At 41.1% G+C, this 23,122-nt stretch overlaps 1 protein-coding gene across 8 annotated transcripts in view; it reads right to left on the reverse strand.

Moving 5' to 3' along the window:
• RTN4 (reticulon 4) overlaps positions 1-23,122 on the reverse strand; it is a 59,627-nt gene that overhangs the window by 13,689 nt on the left and 22,816 nt on the right. Inside the window, exon 1 of one of the 8 annotated variants that reach the window (XM_048842350.2) lies at positions 14,308-14,475. The exons of 5 other annotated variants lie outside the window; for them this stretch is intronic. In XM_048842350.2, the coding sequence (XP_048698307.1) occupies positions 14,308-14,341 (34 nt within the window). In that variant the 5' untranslated portion in view covers positions 14,342-14,475. Of the gene's footprint in view, positions 1-1,043; positions 1,158-1,549; positions 1,674-14,307; positions 14,476-23,122 lie in introns of those variants that run through there. 2 more of the 8 variants (XM_048842352.2, XM_048842353.2) reach the window with 2 other exon arrangements.

A 23,122-nucleotide genomic window follows, 5' to 3' on the forward strand; every position in this document is an offset into this window, starting at 1 on the left:
AGCACTCCAACAGCATCTTGTCTACCTTAAGAATTTTACTCTAACTACAAAACAACCACAATCCAGAATAAATCCGTATATTAATTCAAAACAAGATAAGCAGTTGAAATAACATTAGGTGGTATGTATAATCTGATGGAAATTTGTATGCACTAGCTTTAAATAATTATGTGCTACCTTAGGGCCAGATCCCGCTAATACCTGTGTAGACATAACTTTACTATCATACATAAAAAGCCAAGAGAATTATTCATACAACTGCACACGCATAAGCAATTTTGGAACTGAAGCCTTCCTTTCAGCATTTTAAAATCATTTCAATACAAGATTTGAACTAATCAGCTGGTGGTGGAAAAACAAGAACTTTATGCTTTGAAACTTTTAAAAAAAACCTGACAATTTTCATATATGTACAATAGCTTCACTGTCATGATTTTTTTATTTTAAGATCTGCATTAATAGTATGTTATTGTCTCTTTATAGGGACAGTTTGTAACAGTGGTAAAGGACTACATCTGCACAGTTAAAAACAACAAGTGTAATGGCAGTAATTCAGCAATCACGAAAATTCCCAGTAACATTCACTGGAAAGGTAGATATTCTAAAATTGGGGTAGTCCGTAAGGGTCCATCTGTATAGTGACTTCCAAAAAACTAGAGTCCTAGCTTCAAATACTTTGTTCCTTAATGACTGAAGATTGGTGACCTCAATCTACTCCCTTCCTTCATTTGGACCTGGAACTGTATTTGCATTTTACATTTCCCCCACATATACTCTGCCCTGTCCCATTCAAAATGAGAAATACCATATAAGCCCCAATGCTAATCCCACATGTATACTGTTTCATTTCATTTTTCAATAATGTAAACAATCTTGTAAAACAATTACGAAATTGAATTGTAACTTTTAGTCCATGTGGCCGAGAAAAGATAAAAGCTGCTTTAAATCCCCCCCTCCCCCCACCTCCAAGACAAGGTAATTTAGAAAATCCAAACTGTATATTAGTGAAAACAGCCTGCTGGCTTTAAACACAGTATACTCACAAAAGGTAAACATACTCTGGGACACTCCGAACAGTATCCTTCCTTATGCTAATTGTGTTTGCTTAAATTTACACTTGTCTAAACTACTATTACAGTCCTTCAATGTAAGTATTCCAGGCCTAATCTAAAGCAAGTGCAGCTGTCTACATATGGTAAGCATGAATTGTCATCTGGCACATCTAAAAATAGTACTGCTAGCATCCATGCCTCACATGCAGAACTCATCCAATTACATTTTGCCTTTAAAGCAAATGCAGTGATAAGAGGCTGACTGCTGAATTCTCTGAAGTCTTTTCTATCACAGGTTCTTATTTTTAAGGCTGAACAGTTTCAATAGCTGTTTTTGTGACAAAAACAAGCGCTTTTATATTTAATCTGAAAATCCTCTCCCAAAAAATAAATGAGCCACAAGAAACTGTTTTTGTCTTTTGAACAAATTAAAAGCCTCAGGATTCACAAGAGAGTTTTAAATTCATGTATATATATTAAAACAAAAAAGAACTAACCAATTTTGGCATCCATCTTGAGTTTGCCTGCATGCACCCAGATCTTGTACAGCTGACAAGCCAGAACCTTTTCACTTCCGGCTAGGGTATTCAAAGGTCAACTGATATACGCAACTGCCTGCCGCCTCACTACTACAGTTAGAAGCCTCACAGACTAACACAGAATGCTTTAAGCGTTCAGCCAATAGTTGTTTCTCCAGTAAGTCCTTGGAATGCAGTTAAAGTATTAAAAAAAAAAAAAAAAAAAAAAAAGATATTTGCAACAGAATCAGACAAGTAAACATTCTACATCTAGCATAAAAAAGATTTCAGGGCCAAATAAAGATTCTATATAGAAAAAAGGAATGAACAAAGAAAGGACAAAATCCCATCTCATTTAAGAGACTTGAATGCATGAATCAGAAAACATTTCTCAAATACCCTCCTGTAGTCTAACAGTTAAGTTGAAATTTTTGATGACTGTTTCATTCAAATACCAGTTTAAAAAAAAAAAAGTTCACAGCTGCAGACAACTACCATTTTTTGGCCTGATTTTACAATTGCTGGTGTACTAACATGGGAATCTATTAAGAAGCATTGAATATCTGCAGCTTTAACAGGCATCTATAGGGTGCAATATTTCTGTCAAATCAACCATCTACAATACGTATTATGATAGTACCTTATATGGGAAAATTCCTGTGAAGGTCTTATGTTAACCCTTACTATACCATCATTTTCCAGTAAGACAAATTAAAACAAATATATACATGACTTCCAAAATGTTATGTTTTCTGCTTAAAAGACCATTAGAAAAAAAACAGATGTAAAAAATAAAGCTGCTGTTTTTATTTAAACCAGGGGTATCCAAACAGATTAGAGAACAAATATGACAGGCCCATTTGTGGGCTAGAAGCTTGGCCCTCTTCGTAATTTAGATTTTCTAGATACAAAAATCCTCTTTAGGCTTGGCTGCCTCATTCTGCTTCTGAGCAAGTACCACACAGGTCTTCAAAAATTGCAGCATCTTCTGTGAAAAGCATTAGGCAGTCAAAGCCAAGGAAGAGCTATCAGCAAGGGATCAAAGTAGCTACAAAACAGAGGCAGGCAAGAATGAAGAAGCATTTTTCCTCTGTGGGCTACTACACAGGATTTTGCAGGTTACTGAGGACTGTAAACTAAAGATCCTTGGTTTAAACCAATATTTACTAACAAAACCATTCACAAAAACTTAAGCCAAGACAACAGTGACTGCAAGATGCTGGTGAGTTTTGCGACTGTACCAGAAAGAAACTGATCTCATTGCCCCTTTCACTGAAATGAAAGCCTTCAGTCTAGTGCTGCTCATATTTAAATTAAGGGATGGCTACATACATTTGCAAAATGTGTGCATTGATAATAGTTATGAGAGCACTCACTCTGGATTGTGTTATAACCTGATTTACTCCTGGCTCGAAACTGACTTTAAACCATGTAACAAAATCACGGTACATTTCAGATCTTTACAGTTCTGCCAGGATCTGTCTGTGTTACAATTACTAGGGAGTCAGAGGATCTAGCTACAACACAATTCCATAGATGAGATCTTATTCACCTTCCATAATGGGAATAAAGCAATCAAAAAAAAAGGGGGGGGGGGAGAAGAGGCTGGGGCAAGGGGAGGGATAGCTCAGTGGTTTGAGCATTTGCCTGCTAAACCCAGGGTTGTAAATTCAATCCTTGAGGGGGCCACTTAGGGATCTGGGGCAAAAATTGGAGATTGGTCCTGCTTTGAGCAGGGGGTTGGACTAGATGACCTCCTGAGATCCCCTCCAACCCTGATATTCTATGATTCTATGAATGTTACAGAAGACAGTTAAAGTCTCTTCTATACTGAAAGCTGGAACAGTGTTGTAACCAGATCCACAGCTCAAATGTAATTATAATGTAGACAGGCCTAAAAGAAGGTTGAGGGGAATATGATTGCTCTCTAAAAATATATCAGAGGGATAAATACCGGAGAGGGAGAGGAATTATTTAAGCTCAGTACCAATGTGGACACAAGAACAAATGGATATAAACTGGTCACTGGGAAGTTTAGACTTGAAATTAGACGAAGGTTTCAAACCATCAGAGGAGTGAAGTTTTGGAATAGCCTTCCAAGGGAAGCAGTGGGGGCAAAAGATCTATCTGGCTTTAAGATTAAACTTGATAAGTTTATGGAGGAGATGTTATGATGGGATAACATGATTTCGGTAATTAATTGATCTTTAAATATTCATGGTAAATAGGCCTAATGGCCTGTGATGGGATGTTAGATGGGGTGGGATCTGAGTTACCTAGGAAAGAATTTTCTGTAGTATCTGGCTGGTGAATCTTGCCCATATGCTCGGGTTTAGCTGATCACCATATTTGGGGTCGGGAAGGAATTTTCCTCCAGGGCAGACTGGAAGAGGCCCTGGAGGTTTTTCGCCTTCCTCTGTAGCATGGGGTACAGGTCACTTGCTGGAGGATTCTCTGCTCCTTGAAGTCTTTTAACCACGATTTGAGGACTTCAATAGCTCAGATATAGGTGAGAGGTTTTTTGCAGGAGTGGGTGGGTGAGATTCTGTGGCCTGCGTTGTGCAGGAGGTCGGACTAGATGATCATAATGGTCCCTTCTGACCTTAGTATCTATGAACCTATGAATATGGTTAAAGTATGGCTTGGTCCAATCAGCTCCACCCTGTTGACCTCTGACCTTGTCTCACGTCCCATGATTGATTTTAAGATTGCTGTAAGTGGAATGACACCATAGGGGTATACTCAAAATTTTGTAGAGTAGACTGGCCCTTCTACTATGGGCTTATCTACTCAGGGACATCCAGGAAATTAACTAATGATGTGAATTTGAAGTGGATACATTAAACTGCAGCAAATCCCTGGTGAACACCCTCATTCAGAATTCAAGTGAATTAACACTACTTTAATTCTGAAGTGGCATCCACATGGGGATTTAATGTGGTTCAATGAATCATCTTCAAATTAACACCTTTAGTTAATTCAGATTAATTTTCCTGCCTGTTCCCATGTAGACAAGCCCTGAGAAGCAGCACTACAGTCATGGACATTTGCTTTGAGAGCACTGTAAAGTCAAAGAGCCATATTTCTCCCAGAGCTCATTGCAGGGATCAAAAGGAGGCAATCTGCCCTGCTCAGGGGCTGCTGGGTCTCCAAAATGTTATGTTTTCTACTTAAAAGACCCTTAGGAAAAAAACAGATGTAAAAAATAAAGCTGCTGTTTTAATTTAAACCAGGGGTATCCAAACAGGCTAGAGAACAAATATGATGCCCTAAAGTGCACCATACTGCTGGCCCATGGGGCCACTGCAAGGCATAATATATTCAGGACATAAGAATACTCTGGCCATGCCTCCTCCTTTCCCTTATCTTACTCCTGGGGGAATTCTGTAACAATAACAGAACACTGGAAAGAACCCAAAGAACACTGGAAACCCACCATAATTACTAGACTATTCCAAAACTGGAAGGCAAATACTACCTGAAAAATACATGTATTCATGAGACAATGTACCACCTTTTTCTCTCATTTCAAGATTAGTAGTGACTGGACGTCTAACATAGTGAATGCCAGTGAAAACGAGGTAGGATCAGTGGCTAAAATAGGGAAAGAACAAGTTAATTACTTAGATTAGGTTAGATATCTTCAGGTCACCAGGGACAGATGAAATACATCCTAGAATACTCAAGGAGCTGACTGAAGAGATAACAGATCCATTAGCGATTATCTTCAACAAGTCATGGAAGATGGGAAGAGATTCCAGAGGACTGGAAAAGGGCAAATATAGTGCCAATCTATAGAAAGGGAAATAAGGACAACGTGGGGAATTACAGATCAGTCAGCTTAACTTCAGTACCCAGAAAGATAATGAAAAAAATAATTAGGCAATCAATTAGCAAACACCTAGAAGATGATAAGGTGATAAGTCAGTCAGCATGGATTTGTCAAGAACAAATTATGTCAAACCAACCTAATAGCTTTCCTAGACAGGGTAACAAAGCCTGGTAGATAGAGGGGAAGCGGTAGATATGGTATATCTTGACTTTACTAAGGCTTTTGATACTGGCTCACATGACCACCTCATAAACAAACTAGGGAAATATAACCTAGGCGGAGCTACTATAAGGTGGGGGCATAACTTGCTGGAAAACCATTTCAAGAAAGTAGTTATCAGTGATTCACAATCAAGCTGGAAGAGGATGACGAGTGGGGTCCCACAGGAATCAGTTCCTGGGTCCAGTTCTGTTCAATATCTTCATCAATTATTTAGATAATGGCATAGAGAGTACACTTACAAAGTTTGTGGACGATACCAAGCTGTGGGAATTTTGGGGGGAAAGACGTTTCCAAGCGGGCTCTTTCCCGGTTATATTTGTTAGACGCTTGGTGGTGGCAGCAATAAAGTCCAGGGACAAAAGGTAAAATAGTTTGTATCTTGGGGAAGTTTTAACCTAAGCTGGTAAAAATAAGCTTAGGGGGTTTTTCATGCAGGTCCCCTCATCTGTACCCTAGAGTTCAGAGTGGGGAAGGAACCTTGACAGCCAGTTATAAAAATAGTCAAACTTGGACATACCAGTACCAAGCTTAACAGGGCCCCTTAAGAAGTTATTTCTGAGTAAAAAGAAAAGGAGTACTTGTGGCACCTTAGAGACTAACCAATTTATTTGAGCATGAGCTTTCGTGAGCCACAGCTCACTTCATCAGATGTGTACCGTGGAAACTGCAGCAGACTTTATATACACACAGAGAATATGAAACAATACCTCCTCCCACCCCACTGTCCTGCTGGTAATAGCTTATCTAAAGTGATCAGCAGGTGGGCCATTTCCAGCACAAATCCAGGTTTTCTCACCCTCCACCCCCCCACACAAATTCACTCTCCTGCTGGTGCTAGCCCATCCAAAGTGACAACTCTTTACATAATCAAGTCGGGCTATTTCCTGCATAGATCCAGGTTCTCTCACTTCCCCCCCACCCCCATACACACACAAACTCACTCTCCTGCTGGTCTAAACTGACCACTCTCCAAGTTTAAATCCAAGTTAAACCAGAATATCTGGGGGGGGGGGGGTAGGAAAAAACAAGAGGAAACAGGCTACCTTGCATAATGACTTAGCCACTCCCAGTCTCTATTTAAGCCTAAATTAATAGTATCCAATTTGCAAATGAATTCCAATTCAGCAGTTTCTCGCTGGAGTCTGGATTTGAAGTTTTTTTGTTTTAAGATAGCGACCTTCATGTCTGTGATTGCGTGACCAGAGAGATTGAAGTGTTCTCCGACTGGTTTATGAATGTTATAATTCTTGACATCTGATTTGTGTCCATTTATTCTTTTACGTAGAGACTGTCCAGTTTGACCAATGTACATGGCAGAGGGGCATTGCTGGCACATGATGGCATATATCACATTGGTGGATGTGCAGGTGAACGAGCCTCTGATAGTGTGGCTGATGTTATTAGGCCCTGTGATGGTGTCCCCTGAATAGATATGTGGGCACAATTGGCAACGGGCTTTGTTGCAAGGATAAGTTCCTGGGTTAGTGGTTCTGTTGTGTGGTATGTGGTTGTTGGTGAGTATTTGCTTCAGGTTGCGGGGCTGTCTGTAGGCAAGGACTGGCCTGTCTCCCAAGACTTGTGAGAGTGTTGGGTCATCCTTTAGGATAGGTTGTAGATCCTTAATAATGCGTTGGAGGGGTTTCAGTTGGGGGCTGAAGGTGACGGCTAGTGGCGTTCTGTTATTTTCTTTGTTAGGCCTGTCCTGTAGTAGGTAACTTCTGGGAACTCTTCTGGCTCTATCAATCTGTTTCTTTACTTCTGCAGGTGGGTATTGTAGTTGTAAGAAAGCTTGACAGAGATCTTGTAGGTGTTTGTCTCTGTCTGAGGGGTTGGAGCAAATGCGGTTGTATCGCAGAGCTTGGCTGTAGACGATGGATCGTGTGGTGTGGTCAGGGTGAAAGCTGGAGGCATGCAGGTAGGAATAGCGGTCAGTAGGTTTCCGGTATAGGGTGGTGTTTATGTGGCCATTGTTTATTAGCACTGTAGTGTCCAGGAAGTGGATCTCTTGTGTGGACTGGACCAGGCTGAGGTTGGTGGTGGGATGGAAATTGTTGAAATCATGGTGGAATTCCTCAAGGGCTTCTTTTCCATGGGTCCAGATGATGAAGATGTCATCAATATAGCGCAAGTAGAGTAGGGGCTTTAGGGGACGAGAGCTGAGGAAGCGTTGTTCTAAATCAGCCATAAAAATGTTGGCATACTGTGGGGCCATGCGGGTACCCATAGCAGTGCCGCTGATCTGAAGGTATACATTGTCCCCAAATGTGAAATAGTTATGGGTAAGGACAAAGTCACAAAGTTCAGCCACCAGGTTAGCCGTGACATTATCGGGGATAGTGTTCCTGACGGCCTGTAGTCCATCTTTGTGTGGAATGTTGGTGTAGAGGGCTTCTACATCCATAGTAGCCAGGATGGTGTTATCAGGAAGATCACCGATGGATTGAAGTTTCCTCAGGAAGTCAGTGGTGTCTCGAAGGTAGCTGGGAGTGCTGGTAGCATAGGGCCTGAGGAGGGAGTCTACATAGCCAGACAATCCTGCTGTCAGGGTGCCAATGCCTGAGATGATGGGGCGCCCAGGATTTCCAGGTTTTCCAGATTTTGGGGATTTCCAGAATCAACTGGATCAGATCAGCGGCACTGCTATGGGTACCCGCATGGCCCCACAGTATGCCAACATTTTTATGGCTGATTTAGAACAACGCTTCCTCAGCTCTCGTCCCCTAAAGCCCCTACTCTACTTGCGCTATATTGATGACATCTTCATCATCTGGACCCATGGAAAAGAAGCCCTTGAGGAATTCCACCATGATTTCAACAATTTCCATCCCACCACCAACCTCAGCCTGGTCCAGTCCACACAAGAGATCCACTTCCTGGACACTACAGTGCTAATAAACAATGGCCACATAAACACCACCCTATACCGGAAACCTACTGACCGCTATTCCTACCTGCATGCCTCCAGCTTTCACCCTGACCACACCACACGATCCATCGTCTACAGCCAAGCTCTGCGATACAACCGCATTTGCTCCAACCCCTCAGACAGAGACAAACACCTACAAGATCTCTGTCAAGCTTTCTTACAACTACAATACCCACCTGCAGAAGTAAAGAAACAGATTGATAGAGCCAGAAGAGTTCCCAGAAGTTACCTACTACAGGACAGGCCTAACAAAGAAAATAACAGAACGCCACTAGCCGTCACCTTCAGCCCCCAACTAAAACCCCTCCAACGCATTATTAAGGATCTACAACCTATCCTAAAGGATGACCCAACACTCTCACAAGTCTTGGGAGACAGGCCAGTCCTTGCCTACAGACAGCCCCGCAACCTGAAGCAAATACTCACCAACAACCACATACCACACAACAGAACCACTAACCCAGGAACTTATCCTTGCAACAAAGCCCGTTGCCAATTGTGCCCACATATCTATTCAGGGGACACCATCACAGGGCCTAATAACATCAGCCACACTATCAGAGGCTCGTTCACCTGCACATCCACCAATGTGATATATGCCATCATGTGCCAGCAATGCCCCTCTGCCATGTACATTGGTCAAACTGGACAGTCTCTACGTAAAAGAATAAATGGACACAAATCAGATGTCAAGAATTATAACATTCATAAACCAGTCGGAGAACACTTCAATCTCTCTGGTCACGCAATCACAGACATGAAGGTCGCTATCTTAAAACAAAAAAACTTCAAATCCAGACTCCAGCGAGAAACTGCTGAATTGGAATTCATTTGCAAATTGGATACTATTAATTTAGGCTTAAATAGAGACTGGGAGTGGCTAAGTCATTATGCAAGGTAGCCTGTTTCCTCTTGTTTTTTCCTACCCCCCCCCCCCCAGATATTCTGGTTTAACTTGGATTTAAACTTGGAGAGTGGTCAGTTTAGACCAGCAGGAGAGTGAGTTTGTGTGTGTATGGGGGTGGGGGGGAAGTGAGAGAACCTGGATCTATGCAGGAAATAGCCCGACTTGATTATGTAAAGAGTTGTCACTTTGGATGGGCTAGCACCAGCAGGAGAGTGAATTTGTGTGGGGGGGTGGAGGGTGAGAAAACCTGGATTTGTGCTGGAAATGGCCCACCTGCTGATCACTTTAGATAAGCTATTACCAGCAGGACAGTAGGGTGGGAGGAGGTATTGTTTCATATTCTCTGTGTGTATATAAAGTCTGCTGCAGTTTCCACGGTACACATCTGATGAAGTGAGCTGTGGCTCACGAAAGCTCATGCTCAAATAAATTGGTTAGTCTCTAAGGTGCCACAAGTACTCGTTTTCTTTTTGCGAATACAGACTAACACGGCTGTTCCTCTGAAACATTTCTGAGTATGTAGATCTAAAAAGCTTATCAACAGGACAAAATCTGAAGCTCACACATACAAATAGGACTTAAATTCTTACAGAGTACTTCTAAATGATTCAGAAAGAGTCAGAAGGGTGATTGCAGATTGGTGGTTACTGGACAAAGGTCACACTATTTTAAACTCAACTACTTATCTAAAACTATTGTAGATTATGCTGGCAAATTCTGAAAGTTAGTCATAAAAATACTTATTTGTGATCCAGTAAGAGAGATTGTAAACAATCAATGTTTTTAAGCATACAATATAAATAGACTATAACAAGAGAAAGTCTGGTGTACTGTGCTTCCACCTAGTGTTCATTAAATGAGTAAATTACATGGGTGCTAAGATGGCTTCCCAATATGTCAACCTCTTCATGGGCCACCTTGAAGAAGAATTTCTGGACAAATGCACCATGAAACCAATGATATATCTGAGATACATCAATGATATTTTCATCCTCTGGACAGAGGACCTAAACAGATTTCCATCACTATCCATTAAACTCTCTCTAAAACACCCCCCACACTAACATCAACTTCATGGACACCATGATCAGCTTCAATGATGGTACCTACAGACAACTATGCATAGGGCCCTACCAAATTAATGGCCATGAAAAACGCATCACGGACCATGAAATCTGGTTTCCCCCCCCATGAAATCTCGTCTTTTGTGTCCTTTTACCCTATACTATACAAATTTCACAGGGGAGACCAGTGTTTCTCAAATTGGGGTCCTGACTCGAAAGGGAGTTGCAGGGCTGGGGCCACAAGGTTATTTTTGGGGGGGACAGAGGGTCACAGTATTGCCATTCTGCGCTGCCTTCAGAGCTGGGTGGCCAGGGAGTAGTGACTGCTAACTGAGGGCCCACCTCTGCAGGCAGCAGCACAGAAGTAAGGGTGGCAATACCATAGTATGCCATCCTTACTTAGCACTGCTGCCAGCAGCAGTGCTAAGAGCAGCGGTACCGCAACCCCCCTACAATAACCTTGCGAACTCACACACAACTCTTTTTTGGGTCAGGACCCCTATAAGTACAACACTGTGAAATTTCAAATTTAAATTGATGAAATCATGAAATTTATGATTTTTTAAGTCCTATGACAGTGAAACTGACCAAAATGGACTGTGAATTTGGTAGGGCCCTACCTATACACAAGAAACACACAGACCACCACACCTACCTTCACGGATCCAGTAACAAGCCCAAACACACCAAGAAATCTGTTATCTACAGTCAAAAGAACAGGAGTACTTGTGGCACCTTAGAGACTAAAATTTATTAGAGCGTAAGCTTTCCTGGGCTACTTAAGGAAATAGATTCAACACGTGTAATGACCCAGCCACTCCCAGTCTCTCATTACACATATTGAATCTATTTCCTTAAGTTAAGTATCCTCACACCTTCTTGTCAACTGTCTAAATGGGCCATCTTGATTATCACGACAAAAGTTTTTTTCTCCTGCTGATAATAGCTCATCTTAACTAATTAGCCTCTCACAGTTTGTATGGTAACTTCCAACTTGTGTGTGTGTGTGTGTATATATATCTTCTTACTATATGTTCCATTCTGTGCATCCGATGAAGTGGGCTGTAGTCCACGAAAGCTTATGCTTAAATAAATTTGTTAGTCTCTAAGGTGCCACAAGTACTCCTGTTCTTTTTGCGGATACAGACTAACAAGGCTGCTACTCCGAAACTTACCTGAGTGCCTGACTGTAGATATCACAGATTATGCTTCAAGAAGGAAGTCTGGGATGTACACCTTACACTCAAAACTGCCTTCCCCAAATAAGGACACTCCCCCAAAGTAGATTGCATCATGGAATGAGTCACCCAAATACCCCAAAAGAATCTGCTTCAATACAGTAATAAAACCCTCTCCAACCACACACCTCTAGTTGTCACCTACCACCCTACACTGGAACCCATATAGCATATCATCAAACTATTTCAACCCATACTGGGAACCACACCCTGAAATAAATCTTTTCCTTGAACCTCCTCTTCCGGCCTTCAAACAACCCTCCAACATATCCAAGCTCATCATCAGAAGCAAGCCAGATCAGGACCCACCAACTCAAAGCAGCATCAGACCCTGCCAGAACAGATGCAAAACCTGCAGACATAGCTTCACTGCTATGATCATCAACATCCCCCACAACACAAGTCTCAAGATCCATAGGTCCTACACTTGCCTATCACATGCGGTGTACCTTATCCAGTGCACTAAATGCCCAAACAATTGTGTGGGTGAAACTAGACAATCACTATGCTCTTGAATGAACTCACAAAGAAAAATGATAAAAAACAAGAACACCTTATCATCTGTGGGTGAACACTTTTCGCAAAGCTATCACTCTTTATCTGACCTCTCAGTTTTCATCCTCAAAGGAAACCTGCACAACACTCTCAAAAGACAAGCCTGAGAACTTAAATTCTTAACTTTGCTAGACACTAAAAACATGGACTGAACAGAGATATTGGATTTATGGCATATTACAATAATCTATAACACATTTAACTCCTCCCTCCTCCAGTTATTTTTCCCCTTTCCCCTATATGACTGGAGAGGTGTTAACAGGCCTTGAACGGTCCCTGTGACACTGCACTCCATATGTTTAGGGAAATATGCTTATGAATGTGAATATAATATAACTGGAATATGCTTCATGCAAAAGGTCTCTTTATAAGCTTTGTAATGATACCTTACAATCTACTGAGTGTGTTCATCCTATTTGTATGAATGTATCATTCTTGTATCTGAAGCTACAAATATAAAGTATTACTCTGAAGTCCTGTTGTAATTATGCAAAGATTGGGCCATTAATGGTGGTTTAGAATCTTGATGGCTCCCATTGACTGGGACAATTGGTTGTAAATGGCTCTGTTTACTTGTAAGCCTTTCTGTGTTCCTGTGAGTCAGGCTGGAAAGAATGGAGACTTGGGGTCTCACAGGACATGTGACCATGTCACTGAAATCCATCTTAAACCTGGTGCTTTTCCATTTAGAAGGACGGGTGGGGATCCAGAGACAAAAGATTCCCGCCTTGTGCCAAAGTTATAAAAGGGGGTGGAACAGAACAAAGGGGGCTGCAATCATGAGAAATCCCCTAGCTACCACCTGAGCTGGAACAAGGGCTGTACCCAGGGGAAGGATTGTGCCCAGACTGGGAAGGCGTCCAGTCTGTGATAGAAGCTTATTGAAATATCTGAGGGTGAGGTTTTATCTGTAAACAGATGCTTAATGTATTAGCTTTAGACTTGCGCGTTTTGTTTTATTTTGCTTGGTAACTTACTTTGTTCTGTTATTTCTTGAAACCACTTAAATCCTACTTTTTATACTTAATAAAATCACTTTTGTTTATTAACCCAGAGTAAGTGATTAATACCTGGAGGAGCAAACAGCTGTGCATCTCTCTCTATCAGTGTTATAGAGAGCAGACAATTTATGAGTTTACCCTGTATAAACTTTATACAGAGTAAAACGGATTTATTCGGGGTTTGGATCCCATTGGGAACTGGGTGCCTGGGTGCTGGAGATAAGTGACTTGCTGAGCAGTTTTTGGTTAAAGTCTGCAGCTTTGGGGGTGTGGACCAGACCTGGGTCTGTGTTGCAGCAGACTAGCATGGCACCCCCACAAGGCAGGGTTCTGGAGTCCCAAGCTGGCAGTGGAAAACGAGCTCAGAGGTAATTTCAGCACGTCAGGTGACAGTCCCAAGGGGGACTCTGCCAAAGTCCCTTAAAATGTGTGTTAATTACTTAGGCTAAACAATATATGCCATCCTGCCTTTAGCTGCAACACTGAGTACATTTTCCAGACTTGAAGAGCTCTGTGTAAGCTTGAAAGCTTGTCAATAAAAGGTATTACTGCACCTACCTTGTCTCTCTAGTATCTTGAGACCAACACAGCATAGATTACACTTCACACAGGCACATTTAACCTCATTAAATTCGATTGCTTTAACAATTAACAGGACTTAAAAACTTTGAAAGCAACATATTGGTTAAATCAGGGCTGCACTGACATTTGTGCGGTACACACTGAACCAAGCTATTCCGTGCTATGCTATGTAGGACTGCAAAAATCTAACCAGCTAAGATATTTGCAGTGTGTCATACAAGCTATTTTTCTTTTTTAAATATTTTTTGTTACTTTGTATTGGTCATCATTTATTCCTTTTACTCTAGACCTTTAGCATTTTTACATACTTCACCATGTCTTACAACTTTAAAAAAAATTATGCTACAAGTCTGTTTTACTGAAAAATAACCAGTTTAGCTTAATAAAAATGTTAAATAAATAGCAAATACCCTTATCTTTCCAACTGCTCAGCTGACTGTCCATCTCTCCTCAGGATCTACTCTCCAGCTGTGATTATCAATTATGCATACCAATAGAATAGCTGCAATTGGAGAAATCTACAGTCTGAAATATGAAACATCAGTTTCCCCAGAGGTCTGCAGTCTTGTCTGCTGCACAACTGCAGCAGGACTTAAGTCACATGACTGTCTTCTGGGTGTGGAGCAGACTGACGCAGTGCAATCTGTAACTAAGCTACCAATACTCCAGCACTAATTCTTCAGTTCAATCTCCATAGTTCTGCAAACATTTCCTTGCTGGTAGTACCACACAGAACGAAGGGAGTCGGGGAGGTAGGGAAAGGAATCTCCAGTGCAAAGGAAATCAGCTTTTCCTCAAAGCAGCTAGGCTAAACTTGAAATGTATCAATACTACAACATTACATACAGGCTTTTGCAACAAAGCTAAACTACCTCAATCTTGCTTTTTTGTCACATTGCCAGAGGTTATAAAATTCATGCTCACAGCAAGACTTCACCAGATAAACTTAAAATGGTTTGCTCTTACGAAAAAATGGAAAGATGAAAGTTTATATTTACATTTCTACAAAATCGGTCTTTCCCTTCCCCCCACCTATGCAGATTTCTGACACAGCTTGCATGAAAATCTCAGTCACCTTGTTATATTTATAACCTTAATTTTTTTGTCAACTATATATTTCATTTTCCTTGGGAAAGTAGGAAACCTGAAGTGCTTTATCATTCTGTCTACACCTCTAATGAAGTAGTTAAGAAGCGCATAAAGAGACTGAATGAAATCTCAATAACAGAAATACCTCCCAATAACCTTAATCCTTAAAAACAGCTTGACTCATTCTTTATTCACACCTTATTTACTCCTGGGGGAATTGTGCACCTAAAATTAAAAATTCTGCAAAATTCTACATATTTTATTTGTCGAAAAAACATAGTATAATCATACCAATTTCCATTATTTTCGTGGTTCATTTCAAAATACCCGTCAGCAAGTATGTCTGTAACAATACAGACAACAAAAAAGAGTCAGGAAATATTTTTTGACAAATAGATTCCTTGCTAGGCATATTAATACAGAACTTTGAGTAATAATTCATTTAAACTTCAATACAGACCCATATTTCCCGCCCCCCTCAGAAGCAGTGCAAAGGCTTGGGAGAGTCAGAGGTAATGGAGGAGCTGAGGGAGAGGGAAATAATTGCCGGGAAGGAGCCTGGGTGTGAACTTGGAGGGTTGTTGGGTTGGCATTCAGCCCCTGCCCCCCCCCCCCCCCGCTGTGTTCCTGCACTCATCTCCCATTCAGTCCCCACCCCAGTCTGTCCCACCCCCAGCCCTTCTGAACCCAACCTGTGACCCTCCAGCAGCCCAATGTGTCCCACGCTGTCCATTCCCCCATATCCTGTGCTTCCTAACCCAGCCTGTTCTCTTCCCTATCCACAGCTGGGGCTGCTGCTGGGCAAGAGCAGCAGCTTTCTGTCCTGGCACCATAGCAGCCCATGGTGGGCAAAAAATGTAACTGCAGCACTTTTCTGCGGAAAAAAAAAATTCTGTGGGGCACATGAATTCTGTGTGTGCGCAGTGATGCAGAATTCCCCAGTAGTACTTAATGCAGAAGTATTAGCATAAAAACGTTTTTCCTACCAAATATAAACAATCTTAGATCCAGTTATTTTACTAGCATGCAGAGATGCTCATATTTTGAGTTATTCTTAAAGCCCCCAATCCAGGAATCACAAATCTGAATTTTCAAAATGAGTTTCCAGCCCTAATGGATGTGCAGAAGTGCTTGAAAACATGACACAAATATAACCTAAAGACTCAAAATCCAGAAGAATCCCAAATATTTTAAAAATCTCATTTTTGGGGGGCCTGAGTCATGATTTCTGAGTACTTGGGTTTATCAATACTGAGCATGCCAAAAAGTTCCCCAATGCTGTCTAGAAACATATCCAAGACTTGATGTGTCATATTATAAACACAAACCAGAAAGAGAAGTTCATACAATGATATCAAAGTGTGCTCTTGTGGCTGGTGCTAAATTAATGATTTGCATCTTAATACTCAGCTTCCTCTGCCGAATGTGTAAATCTCTCGTATTGTAAAATGTTATCTTGCACAGACCTTTACAGTGATTTGCACTCAGTTACTACGAATAAAATGCCTCTTGACTTTAGGTTTGCATCTGTTGTTTTAGACTTAATAGGTGTAACAGACATCTAAATGTTATTCACTTTAAAAATTACCATAACCTTTATGTTCACAGCTATATACATTTCCTCAGATCTTATCTTTAGATTTTATGGCACTTTAGTCTTATTTTAGAAAGTTTTATTTGACTATAAATACAGTGAATGCAAAAAAATTTGAAAGTTGGCTTCCCCCGCTTAAACTGTAACTGAATGTAGGCTGGTTACTACCAAAATGAGCTTTACCATCTTTTCCCGTTTTCCTCTCACTTGAGATGAACTCCATTAAAAACCACCCAAAACTGACTCCTTGTTGAGCTTGACATGCATGGTTGGGCAACAGCTTCTCTTCAACACTCAGGAACATAGTTAGTTAGTCACCAACCAGCACACAGATTTTGCTGTTACTGAAGCTCTAGACCAACTCTCTTTTTAGCCTGGAAGAAGGTAATTCCTAAATTCTTGCTTTCTGAAGCCAGATATAATTTTTTGTTGTTATTGCTATGTAAGAGCTAGGTACTATTATTATTATTTAAATGGTTTAACTCTTAATTATGATAAAGCTGTACTCACTTTAGTGTCCATACAATTATTTATTTTCTGCTGCTGACACCTACCCTTCTCGCCTACAGTAATTTAGAACAGATATAACTTTATTAGTCATTTAAAATTAATAAACAAACCCTGATGCTGTAGGTATCTCTTGTAGCCAGTGGTAAAATTCTTGTAAGTGTACAATTAAAATCTGTCCCTTTTTCTCTCTTGTTCTTTGTATTTTAATACACACACACACACACGATACAAAGAGCACACTAGCTACACTAGAAGTCACTATTGCTTCGTTAGCCTCCTGGACAGACCCTTCTCACCTCCCTACCCCTGTACTCAGATCTCTTCCTTTATTCTCTACATGTACAATATTTATTCCTCCTTCTCTGTGCAGTCATTTAGTCTAAATGCTCTGTACAGTCAAATCTGTGCCCCTCAGTAATTACTAATTTCAGGCAGCCACAATTTAGGGTGGGATTTTTACAAAGCATTCTGCATTGGCCTAACTCTACTCCCACTGAAGTTAATGGTAAAATGCCCACTGAATTCTCTGGAAACAGAGTTAGACCAACACTCAGTGCTTATGAAAATCCAAATGTTAATGTACACATGACCGAAAACTCTACAGCTTCTCAATAATCCTGCAACTACAGAATGTTTATTAATAAAGAGGCCTAAAGACCAGGCAGTGGTCTAGCCTTCTGCCTCTGGACAACTGGGATCCAAAATCTGTTTGGTTATCTAAATTAAGTCCTTAATGAAACTGTCTAACATTACGAGACTATTTATCACAAAAGCCAGCATAAGGGGAAGCTGCTGCTCAGGAGAGACCAAAGAGTGGAATAGCAGGGGTGATGCAGGCTGAAGTGAACTACCACAGAACTTGACTGCATAATGCTAAGTAATAGGCACTACTACTGGTCTCATTTCATAATTAAAATTCACAAAGTTTTCCATCCATAAGGAAATTCTGCAGATTTGTACACTCCGAACAGTTTCAATGGAAAACACTTCTTCTGCTTCTTCATCTTAACTGGGAAGTGTCCCTTCTCCTTTCAGCCAGTAGTAGAGGCAAGATAAGACAAACTGAACAGCACTTAGAGCACAAAAATTTAATCAGGATTGACTTAATGTAAAATGTATTTCTGAAAGAAATTTTGAAGCCTCTTCAGAGTTAGCTTTCTTTCATTGATGGTACTACACAGGTGCAGGGCTGCTCTTTATGTTTGACTGCGCTACAGACTTGAGTATTTGAAATCAATGGAGATGAATATCTGGATAATGTGGATACAAAGTAACATTTAGTTATTTCTCTTGCTTTGAGCTTCATATAAAATGATTTGGTTTTTAGTTATAGACTTGCACAAGGCAAGTATCATACTAATGCTCTCATTATGTAAAAACAGATATTTCATGATTTTTAACACAGAATCGGAGTGCATGTGCAACAGTTCAACAGCCTTTTTGGATTGCTGTTTAGTACTTTGATTTAGTCTCCAAATTAAGTTTTACTTCCTATGGACCAATAGAATGGAGACTGAAGTGCTGGTATGCTGGCAGCATTTCGTCTGAACTATATCCACATGCACTTGGCCAGGTTTGAGTTCACAAACAAGACACTCATACAAACCTATAAAAGCACTGAAATTCTTAGCTGGAAGTTAAACCAAAACATTTTCAGAAACTGGTGCTTAAATTAGGAACCTAAATAAGTGGTCTGATTTCCAGAAGTGCAGAAAACCCACATCTCCCACTGACTTTCATCTGGGATTTATGATATTCCATGCTTTTGTATGTTGTGTGTTTGGGGGACAGGAGGGCAGAAAGATTAAAAAAATTACAAACAATAACATCACTTAAGGGTAACACTACTGGCATATGAGTATTTTTCATAAAACTATGCAAGTAAAAGCAGGTATTATTCAAATACACAGAGGGGTGAATGAAGTTTGGGAAACGGAAGAGGATCAAGAAATGTAATGGGCTTTTCATTCCTAACTTCAAAGAGCATTTCAGATAAAGAAAGAAAAACAAAGCTATTTGACAATATCCTATTGAACTGCTCTGCTTAGGAGTTTGTCATGCCTTTGTACAGTACTGTGTTGGTTGAAAAATATCCACTAAATTACCCTTTTCATTTACAAACACTAGGTGGCACCAAAATCCTCACCTACAGATATTCCTCTCAATGCAATTGTTTCTGAAAGCGTGAACTGCACGGGGAGATTTTGGCAAACCAGTAAAGTGCCTGAAACCACTATTGCTTATTGCTAAAAACAGCCGAGTCAGCAGGCCGTAAAATGGCCATGCAGCAGCCTTAGCATAACCAAGGTGCCACAGAAAGGGCAGCTTGACCCCACGTCCTTCCTGACAAGAAGTGTGTTGAAATTGCTGATACACGCATTTTAGAAGAACAGGACGCTTGTCCATGTGCCCTCCAGAATGTGTCTGACAGGGCCTCAAGACATGCAAACTCTGAAAAAAACACACCTGGTTAATCGATGACCAGAAGGAAACCTCTTGCTTGACCTTTGAAACTGCTTCCTTAAGTTTTCTTTATGTGACATGTCATTGTATTACTAATATATAAATTAGGGGGGGGAAGTTTGAGTTAGCTGGGAGAGTTTGGGAGGGTTTTTTCAGGAATTCTCCCCTGGATACATCTTGTGGTCCCCACTGGAAGACAGAAGATTAGGCTACCGGAAGGCTGCCGCTGTGCCACTCGAGAGCCACACTCAGCTTCGGTAATTATCGAGGGTTGGGGGTGTTTTACTAATCTGTTGCGGACGTGTGTAAGTGCTTGAGACTAAATAAAGTTTAGTTGTAAGTGAAAGCACTCTTGTGCTGTCCTGTTTGTGCCAGCCATCTATCAGTCGGCCGGCCATGTTTCTCCTGATTTATTTCCTGACACCACCTCGCACAGAGTAAAAGTTACCAAGAGCTTTGGGTTGAAAGAACCCCGGGTAACAGATCAAATACATACTAAGAATTATGGATCAGACATTGTTTGACAATTATAGAAAACTACCCAGGGATTTGCTGGGCAGCATTAATTCAACTTACCTGCACTAAAATGGAACCATAATAAAAAATTAAAAAGACAGATAGCTTTAAAATGTGCTCTATTTGAGCAATGGACTTCACAATATTTAATCAATTTGTAACCCATTAAAGGGTTCCATGTAGTACAATGTGGTCCAGGGATATCAAGAGTAATTGGCAGAAACAGGAAGACTGAATAACATGGAAATGAACAGTTCTGAACGACATCAAGCACCTTAACATGAAATGGGAAGATTTGGAGAGATGGGGAAAGCAGTGGACATGATCTATCTTGACTTTAGCAAAGCTTTTGATATGGTCTCCCACAGTATTCTTGCCAGCAAGTTAAAAAAGTATGGATTGGATGAATGAACTGTAACCGTGGTTCTCAAACTTTTGGACCGGTGACCCCTTTCACATAGCAAGCCTCTTGAGTGCGATCCCCCCTTATACATTAAAAACACTTTTAATATATTTAATATCATTATAAATGCTGGAAGCAGAGCATGGTTTGGATTGGAGGCTGACAGCTCGTGACCCCCCATGTAAAAACCTCATGACCCCCTGTGGGGTCCCAAGCCCCAGTTGAAGAACCCGTGGACTATAAGGTGGATAGAAAGTTGGCTAGATTGTCGGGCTCAACGGGCCGTGATCAACGGCTCGATGTCTAGTTGGCAGCCGGTATCAAGCAGAGTACCCTAGGGGTCAGTCCTGGGACCGGTTTTGTTCAACATCTTTATTAATGATCTGGATGATGGGATGGATTGCACCCTCAGCAAGTTTGCAGATGATTCTAAGCTGGGGGAAGAGGTAGATATGCTGGAGGGAAGGGATAGGTTCGAGAGTGACCTAGACAAATTGGAGGATTGGGCCAAAAGAAATCTGATGAGGTTCAACAAGGACAAGTTCAGAGTCCTGCATTTAGGAAGTAGGAATCCCATACACCGCTACAGGCTAGGGACTGATTGGCTAAGCAGCAGTTCTGCAGAAAAGGACCTGGGGATTACAGTGGACGAGAAGCTGGATATGAGTCAGCAGTGTGCCCTTGTTGCCAAGAAGGCCAATAGCATATTGGGCTGTATTAGCAGGAGCATTGCCAGCAGATTGAGGGAAGTGATTATTCCCCTCTATTCGGCACTGGTGAGGCCACCTCTGAGTATTGCATCCAGTTTTGGTCCCCCCACTACAGAAGGGATGTGGACAAATTGGACAGAGTACAGTGGAGAGCAACAAAAATGATCAGGGGGCTGGGGCACATGACTTACGAGGAGAGGCTGACGGAACAGGGTTTGTTTAGTCTGCAGAAGAGGAGAGTGATGGGGGATTTGATAGCAGCATTCAACTACCTGAAGGAGCGTTCCAAAGAGGATGGAGCTCGGCTGTTCTCAGTGGTGGCAGATAACAGAACAAGGAGCAACGGTCTCACGTTACAGTGGGGGAGGTCTAAGTTGGATATTAGAAAACACTATTTCACTAGGAGGGTGGTGAAGCACTCGGTAACCTACGGAGGTGGCAGAATCTCCATCCTTAGAGGTTTCTAAGGCCTGGCTTGACAAAGCCCTGGCTGGGATGATTTAGTTGGTGGTGGTCCTGCTTTGAGCAGGGGGTTGGACTAGATGACCTCCTGAGGTCTCCTCCAACCCTAATCTTCTATGATTCTACGACGGGCAGTTGACAAGAAAGGATGGCAAATGTGGGTAGCCCAATGTGCAGCAAAGCATGGGATGGACTAAGTTATTTCATGGATTGGCATGGGTGAACAAGAGAAAATGTGCAAGGAGTTCACAAACCCTTTGAAGAAATGTTGGCAGTGTAAAAGTGTGTATTAAGCAACACCAGTTTAATTGAACTTTTAGCTTCAGATCTGAGTATTAGCCTTGAACCAATTAATTTCTTCATTTCTTAGGACCTATGGTTCATCACTGCTGCAGCATCACTGATTAGACCAAAGGTGGAAGCACCAGTCCAAGCACAGGCATAACCATTGCTTCGACAAGGTCGTGAACCTCAGATCCTTTTGCTAGCCTAGAAACATACGTGGGCGTATATATTAAGTGCTTTGGTTCAAGAAGATTCTTACCACAACTATTCACATACAATTTTAAAGTAAATGGTTTTAGAACCAACAGGGTTATAGCTTCTGTGGCACTTAACGACACCTACATCTTCACACAGACAACAACAAACAGGAACTGCAAGACAGCAAAAGAAAAGAAAAAAAAAGAGCACAGCGCATTGACTAATAAGAAACTAGAGAGAAATTTAAGCTGCACATTTTTCTGAATCCACATTCTCATCAATTTGAAAACTGATGAAAGATGGATTTTTGGAAACCAGAAAACGGTAAAAGTAATTTTGTCAACAAATTGCATCCAGGTTCCAACAATCTATAACTATCTTTCCTATAAACTGACAGGTCTCAAGAAAATATCACATTAGCTTTAAGACAAGTGGGAACAAATACAAATTGCTGCAATAGTCTTTTTACCTCAGTACCTTAGTGTGCACTAATCTTGGAAGAAAGATGTTTTTCCTCCTCTAAAATAATGTAGCATGTCATTTTTATTAATGACCATGGCACAAAAAGTAAGTGTGCTAATAAAATTTGTGGATGACACAAAGTTGGGAGATATTGCCAATACAGAAGAGGACAAGGATATCATACAAGAAGATCTGGCCAACCTTGAAAACTAGAGTAATAGAAATGGGATGAAATTTAATAGTGCAGAGTCATGCATTTAGGGACTAACAACAAGAATTCTTGCTATAAGCTGGGGACATATCAGTTGGAAGCGACAGTGGAGGAGAAAGACCATGGTGTATTGGTTGACGAGAGGATAACTATGAGCAGCCAAATGTGATGCGACCATGAAAAAGGCTACTACAATCTTAGGATGCATCAGGCAAGGCACTGGTGGGACCTCATCTAGAACACTGTCTGCAATTCTTGTCTGCCATGTTTAAGATGAATGCAAACTTGAACAGATGCAGAGAAGGGCTACTAGGATGATCCA

Source organism: Caretta caretta, chromosome 3 (assembly GCF_965140235.1).
Source record: "Caretta caretta isolate rCarCar2 chromosome 3, rCarCar1.hap1, whole genome shotgun sequence".
In the NCBI taxonomy this organism is placed as follows: domain Eukaryota; kingdom Metazoa; phylum Chordata; order Testudines; family Cheloniidae; genus Caretta; species Caretta caretta.